Source organism: Hyaena hyaena, unplaced genomic scaffold, assembly GCF_003009895.1.
Source record: "Hyaena hyaena isolate Hyena2069 unplaced genomic scaffold, ASM300989v1 scaffold_465, whole genome shotgun sequence".
NCBI lineage: Eukaryota > Metazoa > Chordata > Mammalia > Carnivora > Hyaenidae > Hyaena > Hyaena hyaena.
The window spans coordinates 985,275-1,002,743 of NW_024081097.1; the positions used below are offsets into that span (position 1 = coordinate 985,275).

The following is a 17,469-nucleotide window of genomic DNA, read 5'->3' on the forward strand; positions in this document are numbered from 1 at the left end:
ATTCTTGCCATTTGCAACAACATGAATGGAGCTAGTGAGTATTATGCTAAGTCAAGTCAGTCACTTGAAGACAAATACAATATGATTTCATGAACATGTGGAATTTAAGAAACAAAACAAATGATCATAGGGGGAAAAAAGAGAGAAGCAAACCAAGAAGTAGACCAGGAGGGATATGGGTGGGGGGATTAATTAAATAGATGATGGGTATTAAGGAGGGCACTTGTTATGATGAGCACTTATAATGATCATTTATAACAGAGTTCTCCAAAAAGTCTCCATTTCAATATTACTTTAAATCTACTTTAATAAATTATAAACAATTCTCTTTTAATGTTTATTTTAAGAGAGAGAGAGTGGGAGCATGAGCAGGAAAGGGGCAGAATGAGAGGTGACAGAGAGGATCCCAAGCAGACTCCAACTGTCACCTCAGAGCCCAACGTGGGGTTCAATCTCACACTGTGAGATCATGACCTGAGCCAAAATCAAGAGTTGGGTGCTCAACTGACTGAGCCACCCAGGTACCCCATAAATAATTCTTAACTTACAAATCCATTAGTAATTTAAGGAGCCTATTTTTTACAAGCCATTTTGGTCAAGGAGAGATTTCTTATTCCAAAATCTAGTTAAATATTTAATTAAATATCACAAAATTAAAATAATTGTTGTAAAGGCTTAGAGGATAAAATAAAAATTAACTTCGGGGTGCCTGGGTGACTCAGTCAGTTGAGTGTCTGATTTTGACTCAGTTCATGAGTTCAAGCCCCACGTCAGGCTCTGTGCTGACAGCTCAGAGCCTGGAGCCTGCTTCAGATTAGTCTGTGTTTCCCTCCCTCTCCCTCTGCCCCTCCTCCACTCGTTTGTTCTCTCTCTCTGTCAAAAACAAATAAAACATTATAAAATTAAAAAAATAAAAACTAACTTCCACAGAACTGAGATGATACTGAGGGAGATAGATTTTATTTATCAATGTGGTGACTAAAATTTTACAAAGAGGAGCAACTTCAAGAAAGGAAACAAAAATGCAGAAAGAAATATGCTCAAAGTACTTATCAGGAAGGGTTATAGAAACCTGAATACATTCCTAGATCACACATTTCTAAAAAAGAATATAACAAATATTTAGAGTTCCATATAATCTCAGGCTTTGATGTTCACAAGTCCACAAGTATGGGTATCCCCTAAATCACAGTTTAGGGGTTAGGTTGCCCGAATACTCATTTTATCATGATTCACATTCACAGCAGTACTACAAAGAAAATGCAACCTTCTGCATGTTCAGCTGAGGTACAGAGGACAGCAAAAGACAGAAGGACATTTTTTTCTCCATTTCTCCTCTCCCATACATTTGCTTTATAATCAGGAAAAACCCTCAATGTTAATATCCAGACCCCTGGAAGCGGGACTCAGAGAATCAGCAAAATGCACCCAAGTCAAAACAATGTAGATCCAAGAAAGGATGTTGATTTGGTGATGAATCTTTACTGGTCACCTTTCTGCACTAGTATGTCTTCTTGAGACACTCCCAATCAGGGCAGCTCTTCCACTTCTGCTCAAGACTCTGCTCCAGTCTTTTAGCTGATACTGCTCCCAACACACAGATGAAGGATCCAGGTGAAAGAGCTCAGGCCTCCAATCTAATCCATGACTTCTGTAACATAACAGTCCACATGAACACTCAATGCTGATTCGAGTCACACATTAACCGTCACGCCCGAACATCAAGTCTGGGTGCTACTCCTGAAGCAGGCTTCGTGAGATCAGCATCCTCATCACTTCATTGCTACCTGAAAGGCAGAGAAAGAACAAGGATTTAGTTTTAGCAAAATCTGAGAGCTCCATAAACCTCTAACTAGGGTGCTCCAAGGCTCACTCAGGGTAGGAGTAGGTGTAAACTACAGTTGTTGCTTTAACGCTGAGAGGGATAGGATTATCACAGATTGCTTTCCAAAGTACAGAAAAATTTCAGAAAGTAAGGAATAAATTTGCCCTTTAAAAATACCTCTCCTGGGAGAGGGGAAGATGGCTGAGTAGGAAGATGCTGAGTTTACCTCCTCCCATGGACACACTAAGGCTGAAACTACATACAGTGGAAATGACTATGACAAGAGCATATGACAACAGCATATGACATATGACAACTATGAACGCTAGCAGAACAGTTATTCCATACCTAAAGATATAAAGAAAATGTCACATTGAGGAGGGAAGGAGGGGCAGAGATGGTCAGGAGCCAAAGCACCCCAGCGCAGTGACTCACAAACAGGAAGATATTACAGGTGTGGAGGTCCTTGCTGAGGAGTGAGGAGTTCAAGTCCCATCAGACACCCTCTGCCCAGGGGATCTTCACTGGAAAGATGAGGCCCCATATTGTCTGGCTTTGAAAATCAGTGGGGCTTAAGTCAAGGAGAGCCAGGGAACTACAGGAAACTGAGACACCACTCTTAAAGGGCCCACACACAGTATCAGTCACTCAGAGCTCAGCACAGAGACAGCCGTTTGAAAAGCTCCTGGGCCATACCTGAGGGCAGTTTAATGACTAATTTTTGAGTGTGTACCAGGGGGACAGGGATCTGTAAGAATTTTCTCTGGGAACAGAAGTGTTGGCAAGTGCATTTTTCTTATCCCCCTACAGCTTAGTTAGCTAGATGCTTGCGGGAACAAGATCTGACACTCTCCACCTAACCTGCTAGCACCGGTTGTCCCACCCTGGCATTCTTCTGCAGACCTGCCCCGCCCAACACACTCAACCCCGCAGATAGATGTCCCTCCAAGCAGATACCACCCACCATATCCAACAAAATTATTAAGAAAAAAAAAAAGAAGACTCAAACAAATAAAATCAGAACTAAAAGACACAAAGTTATAACCAACACCACAGAAACATAAAGGATTTAAGAGGCTACCACAAAAAATGATATGCCAACAAACTGGAGAACCTGAAGAAAGAAACATAAAGTCCTAGAAATACAGTTTTCTAGGACTGAATCAGGAAGAAATAGAAAATGTGAATGGGCTGGGGGGCGCCCGGGGGGCTCAGTCAGTTAAGCATACTACTCTTGATCTCAGCTCAGGTCTTCGTTTCAGGGATGTCAGGTCAAGCCTCACACTGGACTCTGTGCTGGACATGGGGCCTACTTTAAAAAAAAAATCTGAACAGACTGATTAATAGTAACAAAACTGAATTGGCAATCAAAACCTCCCAACAAAGAAAAGTCAAGGACTGGACAGCTACAGAGGTGAATGCTACCAAACATTAAGGAAGAGTTAATACCCCTCCTTCTCAAACTGTTTCAATTGTCAAATTACTGTGCTGTCTGCCTGAAACTATTATAATATTGTATGGCCATTATACCTCACATAAAGAAAATCCATCTACAAAAGCACAGAAAAAGCACCAAAGGAGATATTTTGGACTTATATATGAAAAGAATCTAAAATATTAATTCTGAATGTGGAAACATGAGTGATTTTTATTTTTTACTTTTCCTACACTTAATAAGTTTTCAACAATAAATATACCAATTTCACTGGTAATCAGAAAAATAAATTTTAGAGGAGCCTGGCTGGCTCGGTCGGTAGAGCATGCAACTCTGGATCTCCGGGTTATGAGTTTGAGCCCCACGCTTGGTATAGAGTTTACTTAAAAATAAAATCTTATAACAAACAAAGAAAAACACTGAATTTTAAAAGAACAAACAGGGGCGCCTGGGTGGCTTAGTCGGTTAAGCGTCCGACTTTCGCTTAGGTCATGATCTCGCGGTTCGTGGGTTCGAGCCCCGCGTCGGGCTCTGTGCTGACTGCCAGCTCAGAGCCTGGAGCCTGTTTCAGAGTCTGTGTCTCCCTCTCTCTCTGACCCTCCCCTGCTCACGCTGTCTCTCTCTCTCCTAGAAATAAAAAAAAAAAAAAAAAAAAAAAAAAAATTAAAAGAACAAACAAAAACTCGTTCCCTGAAAGGAGGGGTCAATTTCTTGCTTCATTTATACAGTGGGTTTTAATGCAAAAAGAAATATGAACCCCCCCATGAGGAATGAGTTATCATACATCTCCACTAAAATCAAGTCTAAAATTTCAGACTTATCCAGTAGTGAAGTCCACAATAAAACAAAATGATCAAGACCAGTGTCCCAAATTTTCTAGAAGTAGATGATGGCATGGCCTGAAATCTATGTATCTGGCTTTTCCCATTTCTTCTTACAAAGTTAAAAGGCAGAGAGTTAGAATAAAAGTGAAGTCCCACGCACTCATAAACCCTGGGGAAAGAAACAATCATAGGAGTAATCAGAGGAATTTGAGCACCAGTGACTGAGTTTGTTAATGTGCTTCAGGGATGAGGTTTACAGAAGAAAGCGAACTCTTTTAGAAGCCTGTGATTTGGTTATAACACCAGAGCAGTGGGTTCGGTCTCAGAGTGGTATTCCCAGACACACAGTGGCAGCCTCACTTGAAAACTTGTTAGAGATGAAAATTCTTAGGCCTACCCGAGACTCACTGAGTGAGAACTTCTGGCAGTGGAGCCCAGCAATCTGGTTTCAGAAGCCCTCTAGGTGATTCTGACACCTCTTCAGATTTGAGAAGGATACTTTGAAATGGCCAAGAGACCAATGTCCACAAGCCTCTCCTATGCCCCCATGGAAGGATTCCCACAATGCATCACTGAAAGTCACTTAGACAAGACTTTGCCCCACCTGGCTCTCCTACAGTATAACCACCCCTGGCTGCCTCCACTAACTGAACAGGAGTAACTGGTATAAGTTTGGAGAAAGCCATGCTCTGGGCCAGACTCCAACAGCTTACGCCATCTCCCAGCCCAATCCAGTCTGTGGTTGCCATGAAGATACCCATATGATTTATTTTACTGAAAAATCCATTAGTCATACTGAAAGAGATATCATGAATTTATAGAGGTTGCTCATGATGAAATGGGCTCACATTTGGTCAGTTAATTACTGTACAGAAGTTTTGGGATCCTTGAGGACCAAGTACTTTATGAGAGTAAAGAATAGTTTAGTTTTCAAAATGCTTTGTCATATATTAACTGAGTTTGAGTATTCTCTAAAGTTTGCAAAGAAAAAGTATAAATGGAATGACTTGACAGCTTATTTCTGGTGACAAAGCAGAGGCTCCTAACTCTCAGGATAGTGCTCCTGTATGGGACCAATAGGCACTTCCAGTGTAGGGTCAGGAAAAAGAGGAAGGAGGAAGGAAAAAGGCAGACAGGGACTGATGGACTGAGAACCAGCCAGCATGGGGACAGACAGGCCGGGGAAAGTGGTGAGCCTGTAACCATTCTGGAGAACAACCTGTGGCAATTTTTACCTTCTAGGATTTGATGGACCCTGGAGTCCCGCACATACTGCTGAACAGCATAGTCCTTCAGGTAGCCATAGCCTCCATGCATCTGTAAAGCCTGGTTGCAGATCTGCAGGTAGATAGGGATTTTGGGAAGACTATGGAACAAGTCTTCTTGGAACTATGGAACTATGGAACAAGACATCTCTGATTTTGGGAAGACTATGGAACAAGTGGCTTCTCCTTCCACTCCAGCCCCCAATCTGGCAGCCTGACGTAAACTAATATGAGGAAGAACAACCTACAGATAACCAGCCAAACTCAAAAAGGGGCTCTGTATTCTGCGTGGTTGGACAACAGCTACTCAACTTACCAGTTCCCACCAGGCAGGTAACTCAGAGATCTCTGCCTTTCTTGCTTATTATCTGCAGGGGAGAGGTTGCCCACAAGCACTTTGGCTGGGATTATGTGAAGCCATGGTGTCATCTAGTGGCAACGCAGCCTCATGGGGAAATGGCTTTGCCCTCGGCATTTTAAACACAGCATAGTGCTAAATTGGAACAAGAGGCACTGGAAGGCTCTGAACCTTCTTCCAAAAGTAGTGCCTCATCTAGAACACAATCAAATGACACTACCATAATGGAGTATGTAATGGCACAGGGCAGGTAAAAAGTCAGCTCCCAGGACGACCTCTCTTTTGTTCATTTATATCCTTAAGCCCCAAGGCAATCTCTGCAGAATCTGAAGAGTCAACATCCCTGGACCCAGCAGCTTCTCCCTGTCCACCCAAGACAGCCAGAGGGCATCATCACGCACAGCAAAGCATTCATCCGTAGCGAAAAGCTTGGCCATGGAGCACATGGCCACTGCATCTTCCCGCTCCTGCTGCAGAGCCACCGCTGCACTGCGGATGATCAGCCGTGAGGCCACCAGCCTTGTTGCCATATCAGCCAGTTTGAATTGCAGGTACTGCAGCAACAGGGGAGAAGAGAACCAGACAAGACAGACAGGCTTAGACCAGCACCTGATCTGGGGACCTCGATAAGCCTTCTCTGATGAGGTACCTTTTCTAAGTGACCCCAAGCTTCAAAGTCTCCTGCCTTTTCTAGAGAAAATGTATAGCCTTGTGAGTTCTAAGACCACTTCGCTTGCCCTGCACTTCAATATTACTTCCTGAAAAAGATTACTGATAAAATTAGAACACAAGTTCTAGGACAGGGGCAGAATTCCAACGAGAAATCACAGCCTCACCCTCCTAGAGGAGGTGGACCCCAAAGCAGGTGTCACACAGAGCTGAAAGCAAATGCAGGGGCATCTGGGAAATGACCTGGTTACTGGCCAAAGGCTCTCCAAACTGCTTCCGAACGTTGAGGTAGTCTCGGGTGAGGATGACTGAAGCATGAGCAGCTCCTAGAGAGCAGGAGGCTGGAAAGGAAAAGCGCCAACATTTCAAGTGAGCCAGCACAGTGCTGCCTGCTGGAGCCCGCTACCTCCCTACCCCATATCCTGTGTGTTCTCACCAACATTGATCCTCCCTCCATTCAGTCCTTTCATGGCAATGACGAAGCCCTGCCCCTCGTCCCCAATTCTGTTGGCCACAGGGACTGCACAATCTTCAAAGATCACGGCGCGGGTTGGCTGTGAGTTCCACCCCACCTGGCAAAAATTAGGGACTGTATGGCTGTCCAACAGGGCAGCGTTTAGGGTACCGTTCTCTGTCTATGAAACCCTGTGAAGTACAGGTTCCATTATCCTGGGACTTAGACCTTGAGAACTTAAACTCAGAGAAAACACAAAGGTTCAGGCTTAAACACTTGTCAACTGTCATAAGTTGTTTTTTCAGTGAAACATTTTTTAACATATTATCTGCTTTCGTATGTCTACTTCACCAGACGCCTATCCATAAACATTTTTCACAATTTCTTTGAGGATTGGGGCAGGACTGTCCTTGTTTTTAGTGCCCCTACAAGTATGTTCTTTAAAAAAAAAAAAAAGGAAGGGGGCACCTGGGTGGCACACTCAGTTAAGTGTCCAATTTTGGCTAAGGTCATGATCTCACAGTTCGGGAGTTAGAGCCCCACGTTGGGCTCTCTGCTGTCAGCACAGAGCCCCTTCGGGTCCTCTGTTCCCTTTCTCTCTGCCCCTCCCTCTCTCTCTGCCCCTCTCCTGCTTGTGTGTCCTCTCTCTCTCTCAAAAATAAACAAACATTAAAAAAAAAAACATAGACAATATAAGGATTATTTGATTTGTCCTTCCATAAGGACAACGTAAGGATTATCAAGAACAACAGTTAACTTCTCCTTTTAAAAGCTTAGTGTTCTTCTAAGATTTTTATCGTTAGATGAGAGGAATAATACTCATTGTGGCAATACTTGGTTGAGCATTTGGCTGCAGAGAGACCTAATGACGTGCTGTCAGCAGCTCACATGAGGCAATTACACACATCTTTTCCTAATGTGGCATTTAGTGACAGCAGGTTGGTGGCCTTACATATGAGTGTTTTGGTTTTTGTTTTTCCTAGAGAGCTGATTTACCAGCTGACATCCTTGAATGTCAGCCACGAGCCCAGAGAAAATTCTGAATATCTTTTTTTTTTTTTTTTAATGTTTTATTTATTTCTAGGAGAGAGAGAGAGAGACAGCGTGAGCAGGGGAGGGTCAGACAGAGAGGGAGATACAGACTCTGAAACAGGCTCCAGGCTCTGAGCTGGCAGTCAGCACAGAGCCCGATGCGGGGCTTGAACCCACGAACTGCGAGATCATGACCTAAGCGAAAGTCGGACGCTTAACCGACTAAGCCACCCAGGCGCCCCGAAAATTCTGAATATCTAAGATGTAGTCCATGTTATGAAACTAATCACCTCTGAACAAATCACTTGGTTTCTTTGGGGCCTTAGTTTTCCTTTATGTAAGAGAACTGGTCTGGAAAGCCAGCAGAGCCACTTTCTTCAAATAAAATCTTATTCAGAGCTCTCATATATAAATAGATAGAGGCCCTCACAATTTTATCCCCTTCAATCTTTTTTCGAGGTACTCCAAGGTTTCAAAGAATGCGAAGGCTTGATGAGGCAGTTTTGAAGAGCGTAAGTCTATATAAAATCTCCCACTTTCCCTGTAGCTCTGTAAACACTACTTATGTGACCATTTCCTTACATAAAAACACTCAATAGCTCCCTCTGTTGGTAAATAAACTTTATTCCTCAACCTTTCATTTAGGGTCTTCTATAATTTGGGCCGGTCCTTCTTTCACAGCCTTCTCTTCTATTGCTCACCCACTGGTCCAGTCAACTGGCCTGCATACTGTGCCTCTAGGTTTTTTTTCAATCCATATCTTGCTTATTCTGCTCTACTGGGAAGAGTCCTCAGGCCCAATCTCTGTATCAAAGTCTGACTTAAATGAAACCTCCTGAGGCTTTCCAGGTCACTTGAGCCAACACTCAAGTGACTCTCAGGCTCCCATAATCTCTATAAATCTCAAACCTCCCAATATTGGCCTGTATGAGGGTTACTTGAGAACTTACCTCCCCAAATAAACACCTGAAAGAAGACTGGAACAAAAACTTTATTATTATTATTATTTAAATGTTTTTTATTTATTTCTGAGAGAGAGAGAGAGAGAGAAAGAGAGACAGCGTGAGCAGGGGAGGGTCAGAGAGAGAGGGAGATACGGAATCTGAAGCAGGGTCCAGGCTCTGAGCTAGCTGTCAGCACAGAGCCCGACGCAGGGCTTGAATCCATGAACTGTGAGATCATGACCTGAGCCAAAGTTGGACGCATAACCGACTGAGCCATCCAGGTGCCCCCAAAAATGATTATTTTAATAATATTTCGGGGCGCCTGGGTGGCTTAGTCGGTTAAGCGTCCGACTTTCGCTCAGGTCATGATCTCGCGGTTCGTGGGTTCGAGCCCCGCGTCGGGCACTGTGCTGACTGCCAGCTCAGAGCCTGGAGCCTGTTTCAGTCTGTGACTCCCTCTCTCTCTGACCCTCCCCTGCTCACGCTGTCTCTCTCTCTCCTAGAAATAAATAAAACATTAAAAATAATAATAATAATAATAATAATATTTCTAAACAGCCCATAACAAATACCTACTACCTCTTTACTTCTAAACCCTTAACTTCCTCCTCTATGCAGAGAATTCCTTTCCTAATCCTATCTGGGGCCCTGGGGAGCTGTAGCCAGTGAGAACAGATATCCCTTCTCCCTTTCTGAAGGCCTTGAACTGCTGGACCACTACCACTAGAGCCCATTCCTTCTATCACTCTTGACTTTTGTCCTACATATTATCTTCATTCCCTCTTCTGAGAGTCCTCACTTCCAGCCCTCCAATCACAAAACTCATTCTTCTTTACAAAACCTTTTAACAATTAAATCCAAGATAAAGTCCTCATTATGTTTCCATAAAGTCAATGCAAAACTAGTAGTTTAAAGCTCTCAGTTAAATATGCCAAGTGTTAAAATATTTGTTAAATATACCAAGTCACAGCTTGTGCTTGCAGGAAAGGTAGCACGGAACAGGGAGAAAAAACACCTGCCTGCATCACCAGAACATCCAGAATATCCAGAATGTGGGGATCAATGGGGTGACTCTTCATCTCAGCCTACCAGGACCTACCTGCTGTCCAATTTCATCCTACAGAATTCTTTGCTCACTTCCCTAGGCCATACTGAACATCTTTGTTTGTTTGTTTCCCAAATAGACCATCTGTCTATTTGTTGTCTCTGCCCAGAGTTTTTCCTATGGTTGATCCCTCTAATATACTTGGGATCTCATCTCAAAAGCCATGACTTCTCAGAGTCCAGGTCTATTGTAGAAGCTCTCAAGCTCTCCTCAATCAGTATCCTATCAACCTGTTTTATCTCCTCTGTAGCACAGAACACTTCCAGCAGGCATACTGCTTACTCATCTGTCTGTGGCTTGTCCTCACTTGCTGAAAGGTTAATTGCATGGGGGCAGATCTTACCTCTGTTCACTGCTCCACCCCTACTGTTTAAAAGAATGCTTGGCAGACAGTGGGCACTCACCAGCTGTCGAATGAATAAAGAGATGTCCTTCCAGATATCCCTTACATTAAAACATATATGAAGCAAAACTAATAATTAAAACTGATAAGAGAAAAGGAAAATGCATGCACTTAAAAAGTGAGAGAAAATAGAAAATGAAGGGAAGAAAAGATACACTTTTTGCTTCTGGAACTTATTTGCAACTTTTCTTTAGGCACTACACCTGATAGCTTTGGTACTCTGTCAACAGATACCACAAATACTGAGGTGGATACTACCTTTGTGTGTGGAAACAATCATCACTACCTTTATAAGCACAGACAACCTGAATCAGCAGAACTCGATCCTGTAAAATTATGTGTCAGACTATGTAAGTCAGTCTATGTCCTATGACCCAAAGCAGACATTCCTAGAATTAAGATAATCTTCAGCTGTATATCTTCACATATACAGCTTAGATACCTGATTAACATAAGACAGCATATGTCTTATAATTTCAGACAAGGCTAGGAGTGACTTTTGTATCCTCCCCAGCCCGGGGGCCAACATCAGGATTTGTACATAGCGGGAATCTAGTAAAAACCTACTATCCTGTAAAAGAGAAGGGGCACTAAGACCTCTGACTCTTTGGCAGTTTATAAAATATCAGGAAGGCTCATGAAGGGAAATATGGAAAGCCTAGGAGCTATAAACGAAGTATATTTACTGGTCATTTCATTACCTGACTTCTCCCCCAAAGTCCTAACTATAACAGTATATATTGGAGGCAGATGACAATTCTGTTCACCTGCCCTAACAAATCTGAATGGTCTCATCTTACCACCGGCTACAGTTATGTAATCACAGTTTTACTGTTCATGGCCTGGCTAGGGGATTCTTTTTTTTTTTTTAACCACTCATTTATGCGTTTTTATTTGGTAATATTTCTATCAGCACACTACAACTAAATTTTAGAGACACTGGATATATTAGTTTGGATATCGTTAGTTTATTATAAAAGAGAGACATTAAAATTATTTACATGATGAAAGATTTCACAACTTCACTGAAATGGGCAGCTTCACTTCATGCTATTTCAATAATGACTTATTTCAGTCTACATACTTTCTGAGAATGTCACCATCTCTAAATAAGAAATAATCCTTGTCATCTAGAACTACTTTGGTGCCTCCATATTCTGGGAGAAGAACTTTATCTCCAACTTTCACACTGACTGGCTGAATTTCTCCACCCTTTCCTTTAGAGACTGATCCAACAGCTACTAAAGTTGATTACAAAAATTTACCTTGAGATTTTTCTGGAAGCATAATGCCTCCTTTGGTTACAGTTTTGGCTGCACTCCTTTCAACTAAAACTCGGTCAAAGAGGGGAAGAAACTTTCTAAATGCTTGTCCTGCCATGACTCTGGCCACTGTAGTTCCTACTCTGCTCTGGAGCTGCCGCCGCTGCAAGGAGACCCGCAGTCCCTGGCTGGGGGATTCTTAATCCTAGAAATGTCTTTCCAAAGCACCTATGGAAACACTCTCCTTCTTACATTATTGAAATGCCCACAATCATCAGCAGTGAGTTTTATAGAAGAAAAGTGGCTGATAACGCTTTTCATTTCTGAGACTTCTAGTCATCAACAGATCTTCTCTAAGTATTTCTTCCTGGGATAATAGAATGCACGAAAACAGGAATTTGGACAAGAAACTCAGGTTAGGGACTGTGGCTGGGTGGCTCAGTCAGTTAAGCGTCCAACTCTTGATTCTGGCTTAGATCATGGCCTTGCGGTTTGTGAGTTCAAGCCCTGCATTGGGTTCTGTGCTAACAGTGTGGAGCCTGCTTGAGATTCTCTCTCTACCTCTCTCTCTGCCTCTCCCCTGGATCGCACTCTTTCTCTCTCTCTCTCTCAAAAATAAATAAACTTTAAAAAAATTAAATTAAAAAAAAAAAACACAGGTCAAAAAGTATGTGAACCTACTCAATGAGAACAAATAGAACAGAGGTCAGTCTGGCAGATTCTTTAATTGCTTGACCTTGAATTGCTTCATGTCCATTAGCCACTCACCTTTTTTTCCTTCTTGCCAAAGCTGAGGCCAGGGGTCCCCTTTTCAACAACTATACACGAGATGCCTTTGGGGCCTGGTCCTCCTGTTCGGCACATGACTACATAGATGTCTGATTCACCTCCACCACTGATAAAGGCCTGGTGGTTGGAGAGGGGGTGCACAAGGATCAGAAAACACATGCATTCCTGTAGCCTAACAACTGGGAAAACAATTAGGGTCCTCTCTAGTAGGTTGCTAAGAGGTATATGATGATACAGAGAAATGAAGAAGGGGTAAAAAGAACCTGTGCTGACTGGGGATTCGGGGATCTACCTGATGACACTATAAAAACGACAGACAAAAGTGAATGAAATTATCTGGACTCCGATCAGAAGAAAGAGAAAGCGGGCCATCTGTGAGGTTCAGTCGGTTAAGTGATTGAATCTTGATCAGGCCATGATCTCACCGTCACTGAGACGGAGCCCGGTGTTGGGCTCCTCACTGAGCATGGAGTGTGCTTGGGAGTCTCTCTCCCTCTGCCCCTCCCCTACTGGCGCTCTCTCCCCCACTCTCAAAATAAATACATGAACTTAAAAAGAAAAAGAGAGAGAAAATGAAGGTTAATAAAGGGAAACGGGTCAGAGGTTCTCTACCCAACATGTTCAAGTCCTAGAAAATATTAACTCACAGATAGCAAGGATCTAGGTAATATCAGCAGAAAGATGGGAGCAATCTCCAAGTTTTCCGTAAGGGGGCATGCTGGTACCTTGGAGCCATTGAGGATGTAATGATCTCCTTGTCGTTTCGCTGAGGTCAAAAGGGAGGCAGCATCGCTGCCACTTCCTAAGGCAGGGATCAAAAGGAAGCAAAGAGGGTGGGAGAGAAATTCAGTGAAGTTAAGGGAGATCCAGCACAGCTCCACTTCCAAGGAAATCTTCCCTTACAACAAAGAGCTCAGCATTTCCTACTCTGAAATGTAGACAGCTAAAGGGATTCTCTGTATTTGGTAAAAACGGTACACAGCAATCTGACCATTTTCCATCTCCCAGGACACTGGTTTGGCATGAGCCTCCTACAAGGAAGTTCCAGTCTACAGCCTGGAGAGACTCTGGCCTACAGGCCTCTGAGTCTTGTGATATCAGGCCATGGGAGTGTGCTATGCCATGACTGAACCTCACGGTAAATAGGAGTCATATGCGTCAACAGGCTGAGAAGAAGTGCTCAGTGATTTTGCCTGAGCAGTGTCTCCTGATTTGTCTCGCTGGCAGTGTGGCAAACCCACCTGGTTCGGTGAGGCAGTAGGAAGCGAACTTCTCCATGGTACAGAGCGGTGGGCAAAATTTGTACCTCTGTTCCTCATTTCCAAACGTATCAATCATCCAGACACACATGCTGACAGGTACATCAAAAAAATAAAAGACCAAAAAGGAAAAAAAAAAAAAAAAGAAACAGCAATGACAGAGTTAATACAGAGAAAAGGACATCTCAATGGGGAAGGTCTGGGGAAGGAGAACACAGGCAGTAAATCAGAGTGAAGAGAGTGGGAAGAAAAGAGCTGCCACTGAGAAAATTCAACTTTAAAGGAAAGGCCTAGGTTAAAACATATTCCCGGAACACATACCACACATGGATAATCAGGGCCAAGGTATTTCAATTGGATTTCATGCTACTTCTAGTTAGGTTCAATGAGGTCCCTAAAAATCAAAGAGTTATATATGTACTTTTGCAAATTCCTGGAGACTTTGTCTTTCGGTTGAGAAAGAAGGGATGAGGACTCTGACCACTGTCCTAGAGAAGTCTATTTGGTTTCAGCTCAATCTAGGATTTGAGAGAAGGCTGACTGACCTCATTCTCTAAGCAACATATAACATGACAGATTCAAGTCCAAGAGGCAATAGCAGACCTAGTGTGAAGTTTTACAGTCAGTTCCTCAACGGTAGTCAACCTTCAAAGATGAACTTTTCCCTCTTTATCTGAAATTTCCTAGTCAACCCGTACTAGCACTTCAGTGTGCTCACCGAGCTTTGGCACTCACTTGTGGATGCTTATATAGGCTGTGGTGCTGGTACAACCTGTAGCCAAGGCTTCAAAGATGACAGATGTATCGAGCCGGGATAGTCCAGATCCACCTACGTCTGTTCGTACATAGACCCCCCCAAAGCCTAGCTGAGCAGCCTTCCGCATCGCGTCCACTGGGAACAGTTCCTATGTACAAAAGAAAACAGGGTCATCAGTAAATGAGTCACAGACGGACTTTTCTTTAAAGGGCACAATGAAGGATTAAGATGTTTGCATTGGGGAGAGTGTAGTATTCCCTTCAGGCTGTTTGTTACCTATAGCTGTTAAAATGCATTCTATAAGTACTGGTTTTCTAGTATTAAAGTTTCTTTTTTTTTTTTAAATTATTTTAATGTTTTATTTATTTTTGAGAGAGAGAGGCAGTATGAGCAGGAGAGGGACAGAAAGAGAGGGAGACATAGAATCCGATGACAGGCTCCAGGCTCTGAGCTAGCTGCCAGCACAGAGCCTGATGCGGGGCTCGAACCCACAAACCGCAAGATCATGACCTGAGCTGAAGTCGGACGCTTAACCGACTGAGCCATCCAGGTGCCCCAAAAGTTTCTTTTTATTATCAGTTGGACTGCTTTGGTTTTAAGAGTATAAAATCTTTGTACAATTAAAAAATTACTGGTCTTGGGGCACCTGGGTGGCTCAGGCAGTTAAGTGCCCAACTCTTGAGTCTGGCTCAGGTCATGAACTCATAATGGGGAATGGAGCTCCACATTAGTTGACAGTCCAGAACCTGCTTGGGATTTTTTCTCTCCCTCACTCTTTGCCCCTCCCTGACTCGCACGCACTCTCTCAAAATAAATAAACATTTTAAATAATTAATTAATTGATTAATTAAAAAACTGGTCCCTATAAGATGATGAGGATGCTTTCTGAGAAAGGAATCACACCATTATCAGTACTCTCATCTGTAGTAAGAGTTCTGCATGGAGAATAAACACTGAAGAGTCAGGACTACAAGGAGGTCAAAATAAAGGTCACCATATGAGGCATTTGTTGGAACATCTAGCGACAGAAAAGAGAAGTCCCACCTTTTGGTCCCACTCTGCCATATGTGGTGCCATCTCCCGGGCAGCAAAGTCAAAGGCCACTTTCTGAAATTCCTTCTGCTCTTCATTTAGTCCCAAGGAAGCTGTGGGCAAGACATTCAGTTCCAGGACAGGGGCAGGGAAAGTTATTGCCAAGACAAAGAACCATGAAGTTGGGACAGCATTTCTCTTACACATCAAGATAAGAGATGTCTTCATTGTTAATGTCTTAGTCATTAATCAAAAATGATTAACATCTTAATACTTTTTCACTTATTAAAATATTATATTTAATTACAAATATTATATTAACAAAGAAATATTTGTTAATCACTCCCATTAACTTGATATTCTAATATGTGGAATGATACGTTAAAGGACAATTTCCTTTAATTTTACCAATTGATACTTTTTTTTAAAAAAGGTGAAAAAGTACCTCATTGGTTGAAGTTATACAACTAGCTGCTGGAAGTACTCCAACATATTTAACTTATTTGTTATTTAATATTTAATATTAACATATTTAATATTTAATCTATTTGTTGCCAGAACAACTCCTTACCTCCTTTGGTATCAGCAAGGGTGACTTTCTTTACCAAATTCTAGTTGCTAGAACAGGGCAGCACCTTGTGAAGGAGTTTTAGGACATGGAGAAGAAACCAGTATTGTATACTAGTCTATATTATAGATCCTGGGTGTAATCTGAGGGATTCATCACCTATTCTATAATTAAAAAGTGTCATTTATTCAAAAGCTTTTTTTTCCCCCCAGAAGACAAAACATGGTTAGAATCACAAAGTGGCTGGGGATCTATCCCTCATCAGCCTAGGCCCCCATCACTCCCTGTTCCTCACATCCAAATTTTTTGTCTGGTGCCTAAAAACATTTGGGTCTGTCAGTTCTGGTAGTTTCCCACTTGCAATAATAATTATTTTCCCCACAGGAATTTCAACAATAAAAGGCTTTAGGTGTTAAGTCATACAATTTACGTGAGCAAATCTTGTATCAGTTAAGGAAGGAACGTTCCTTCACCTAACACAACCAGCACCAGGCTTTTTACATTCTTACTACTTTTATGACCTTAAATGACCTGTGATTAAAACAAAATAAAATGAAACAAAGTCACAAGTTTCTGCACCTCTCTATGCATCCACTCCTTATCAGGAAGCAGGGATAGTAACAGAACCTACCTCAGAGTTGGGAGGATAATTGTAAAACCCTTAGTTACTGTTTTCACAAGTAAACTTATTAAATGTGGTATCAAGACATTGATAATACCAATACGTTTAAGGAGATTTGAACAATTAACAAAGAGCAGCAGCAGCAAAGATTAAGCTGTAACTACAAAGTATTTTCCTATCTTAATATATCTTCAGAGGGCCCCTGTGAAGTAGGCAGGAGGCTTAAGAGCCAGCGGACCGCCTGGAGCACAAGTTCGGACTCCTGGCTTCCCATCCACTGAGGGCATGGGGTGAAGAGTAATAGACAAGGGCCAGGGGCGATAAAGATGGAAACAGCAGAGAGTGGAGGGCGGCCAGGGAAGCCAGCCAGGTGGACGGGATGGGGAGACCGGCCAGCGACTGAGGCCGACTCGGGAGCGGGCAGGTGGGCCTGGGGGTGATGGCCCCCGGTGACCCTCCGCAACGATCCAGGGGGTGAAAATGCGCTCTACAGGCGCGCAGACCATGGCAATCCCTCCGCGTCCGGGGCCCGGACACCTACACCTCCGGGGTGAGACTTACGATCGATACAGGAGACCAAGGTCCGGTGGCCGCTCTGGGCGGAGGCCTGCAGACCACGGCGCAGGCAGACGAATCGCCCTCCCAACCGCCAGCAGCTGCTCCGCAACATAGCCGCCTTTGCTCCAGCCAGAAGCTGCAAGTGGGTAACACTAGCTACAACCAGGGCCGGTCTCGCAGTGCACCCTGGGAGTTGTAGTGCATCCAGCGGCCCTCACAGCCAGGATTCAGGGGCACCTGCTTCAGAAGCAGGACTACAACGCCCAGAGATGCCGGAGTCTAGGCGCGCCAGAGCCAGGTCCTACTCC

At 43.2% G+C, this 17,469-nt stretch overlaps 1 protein-coding gene and 1 pseudogene across 2 annotated transcripts; both read right to left on the minus strand.

The window, feature by feature from the left end:
- Positions 1–941: 941 nt before the first annotated feature.
- ACAD8 (acyl-CoA dehydrogenase family member 8) lies at positions 942–17,431 on the minus strand. 2 transcript variants are annotated; one of them, XM_039253776.1, is made up of 12 exons: positions 17,165–17,236; positions 15,985–16,048; positions 15,426–15,526; positions 14,360–14,529; positions 13,607–13,716; positions 13,091–13,167; positions 12,345–12,482; positions 6,813–6,948; positions 6,620–6,717; positions 6,109–6,261; positions 5,320–5,422; positions 942–1,787 (listed from the first exon to the last, which is right to left on the minus strand). In XM_039253776.1, exons 3-12 carry the CDS (start codon positions 15,456–15,458, stop codon positions 1,735–1,737), a joined length of 1,071 nt encoding a protein of 356 aa, XP_039109707.1. In that variant the 5' UTR covers positions 15,459–15,526; positions 15,985–16,048; positions 17,165–17,236; the 3' UTR covers positions 942–1,734. The 2 variants fall into 2 exon arrangements, with proteins under 2 accessions (XP_039109707.1, XP_039109706.1); XM_039253775.1 differs by lacking the exon at positions 15,985–16,048 and having other exon boundaries at positions 17,165–17,431.
- On the minus strand, positions 11,371–11,709 carry LOC120246318 (annotated as a pseudogene).
- Positions 17,432–17,469: the final 38 nt, after the last annotated feature.

Excerpts from the sequence above, each read along its gene's own strand:
- ACAD8 (XM_039253775.1), bottom strand. The coding sequence starts at position 17,273 with ATGTTGCGGAGCAGCTGCTGGCGGTTGGGAGGGCGATTCGTCTGCCTG. Across the intron at positions 6,718-6,812 it reads TGGAGGGAGGATCAATGTTG|CCTCCTGCTCTCTAGGAGCT; the intron begins GTGAGAACACAC and ends TTTCCTTTCCAG. Across the intron at positions 5,423-6,108 it reads CTACGGATGAATGCTTTGCT|ATCTGCAACCAGGCTTTACA; the intron begins GTGCGTGATGAT and ends ATCTACCTGCAG.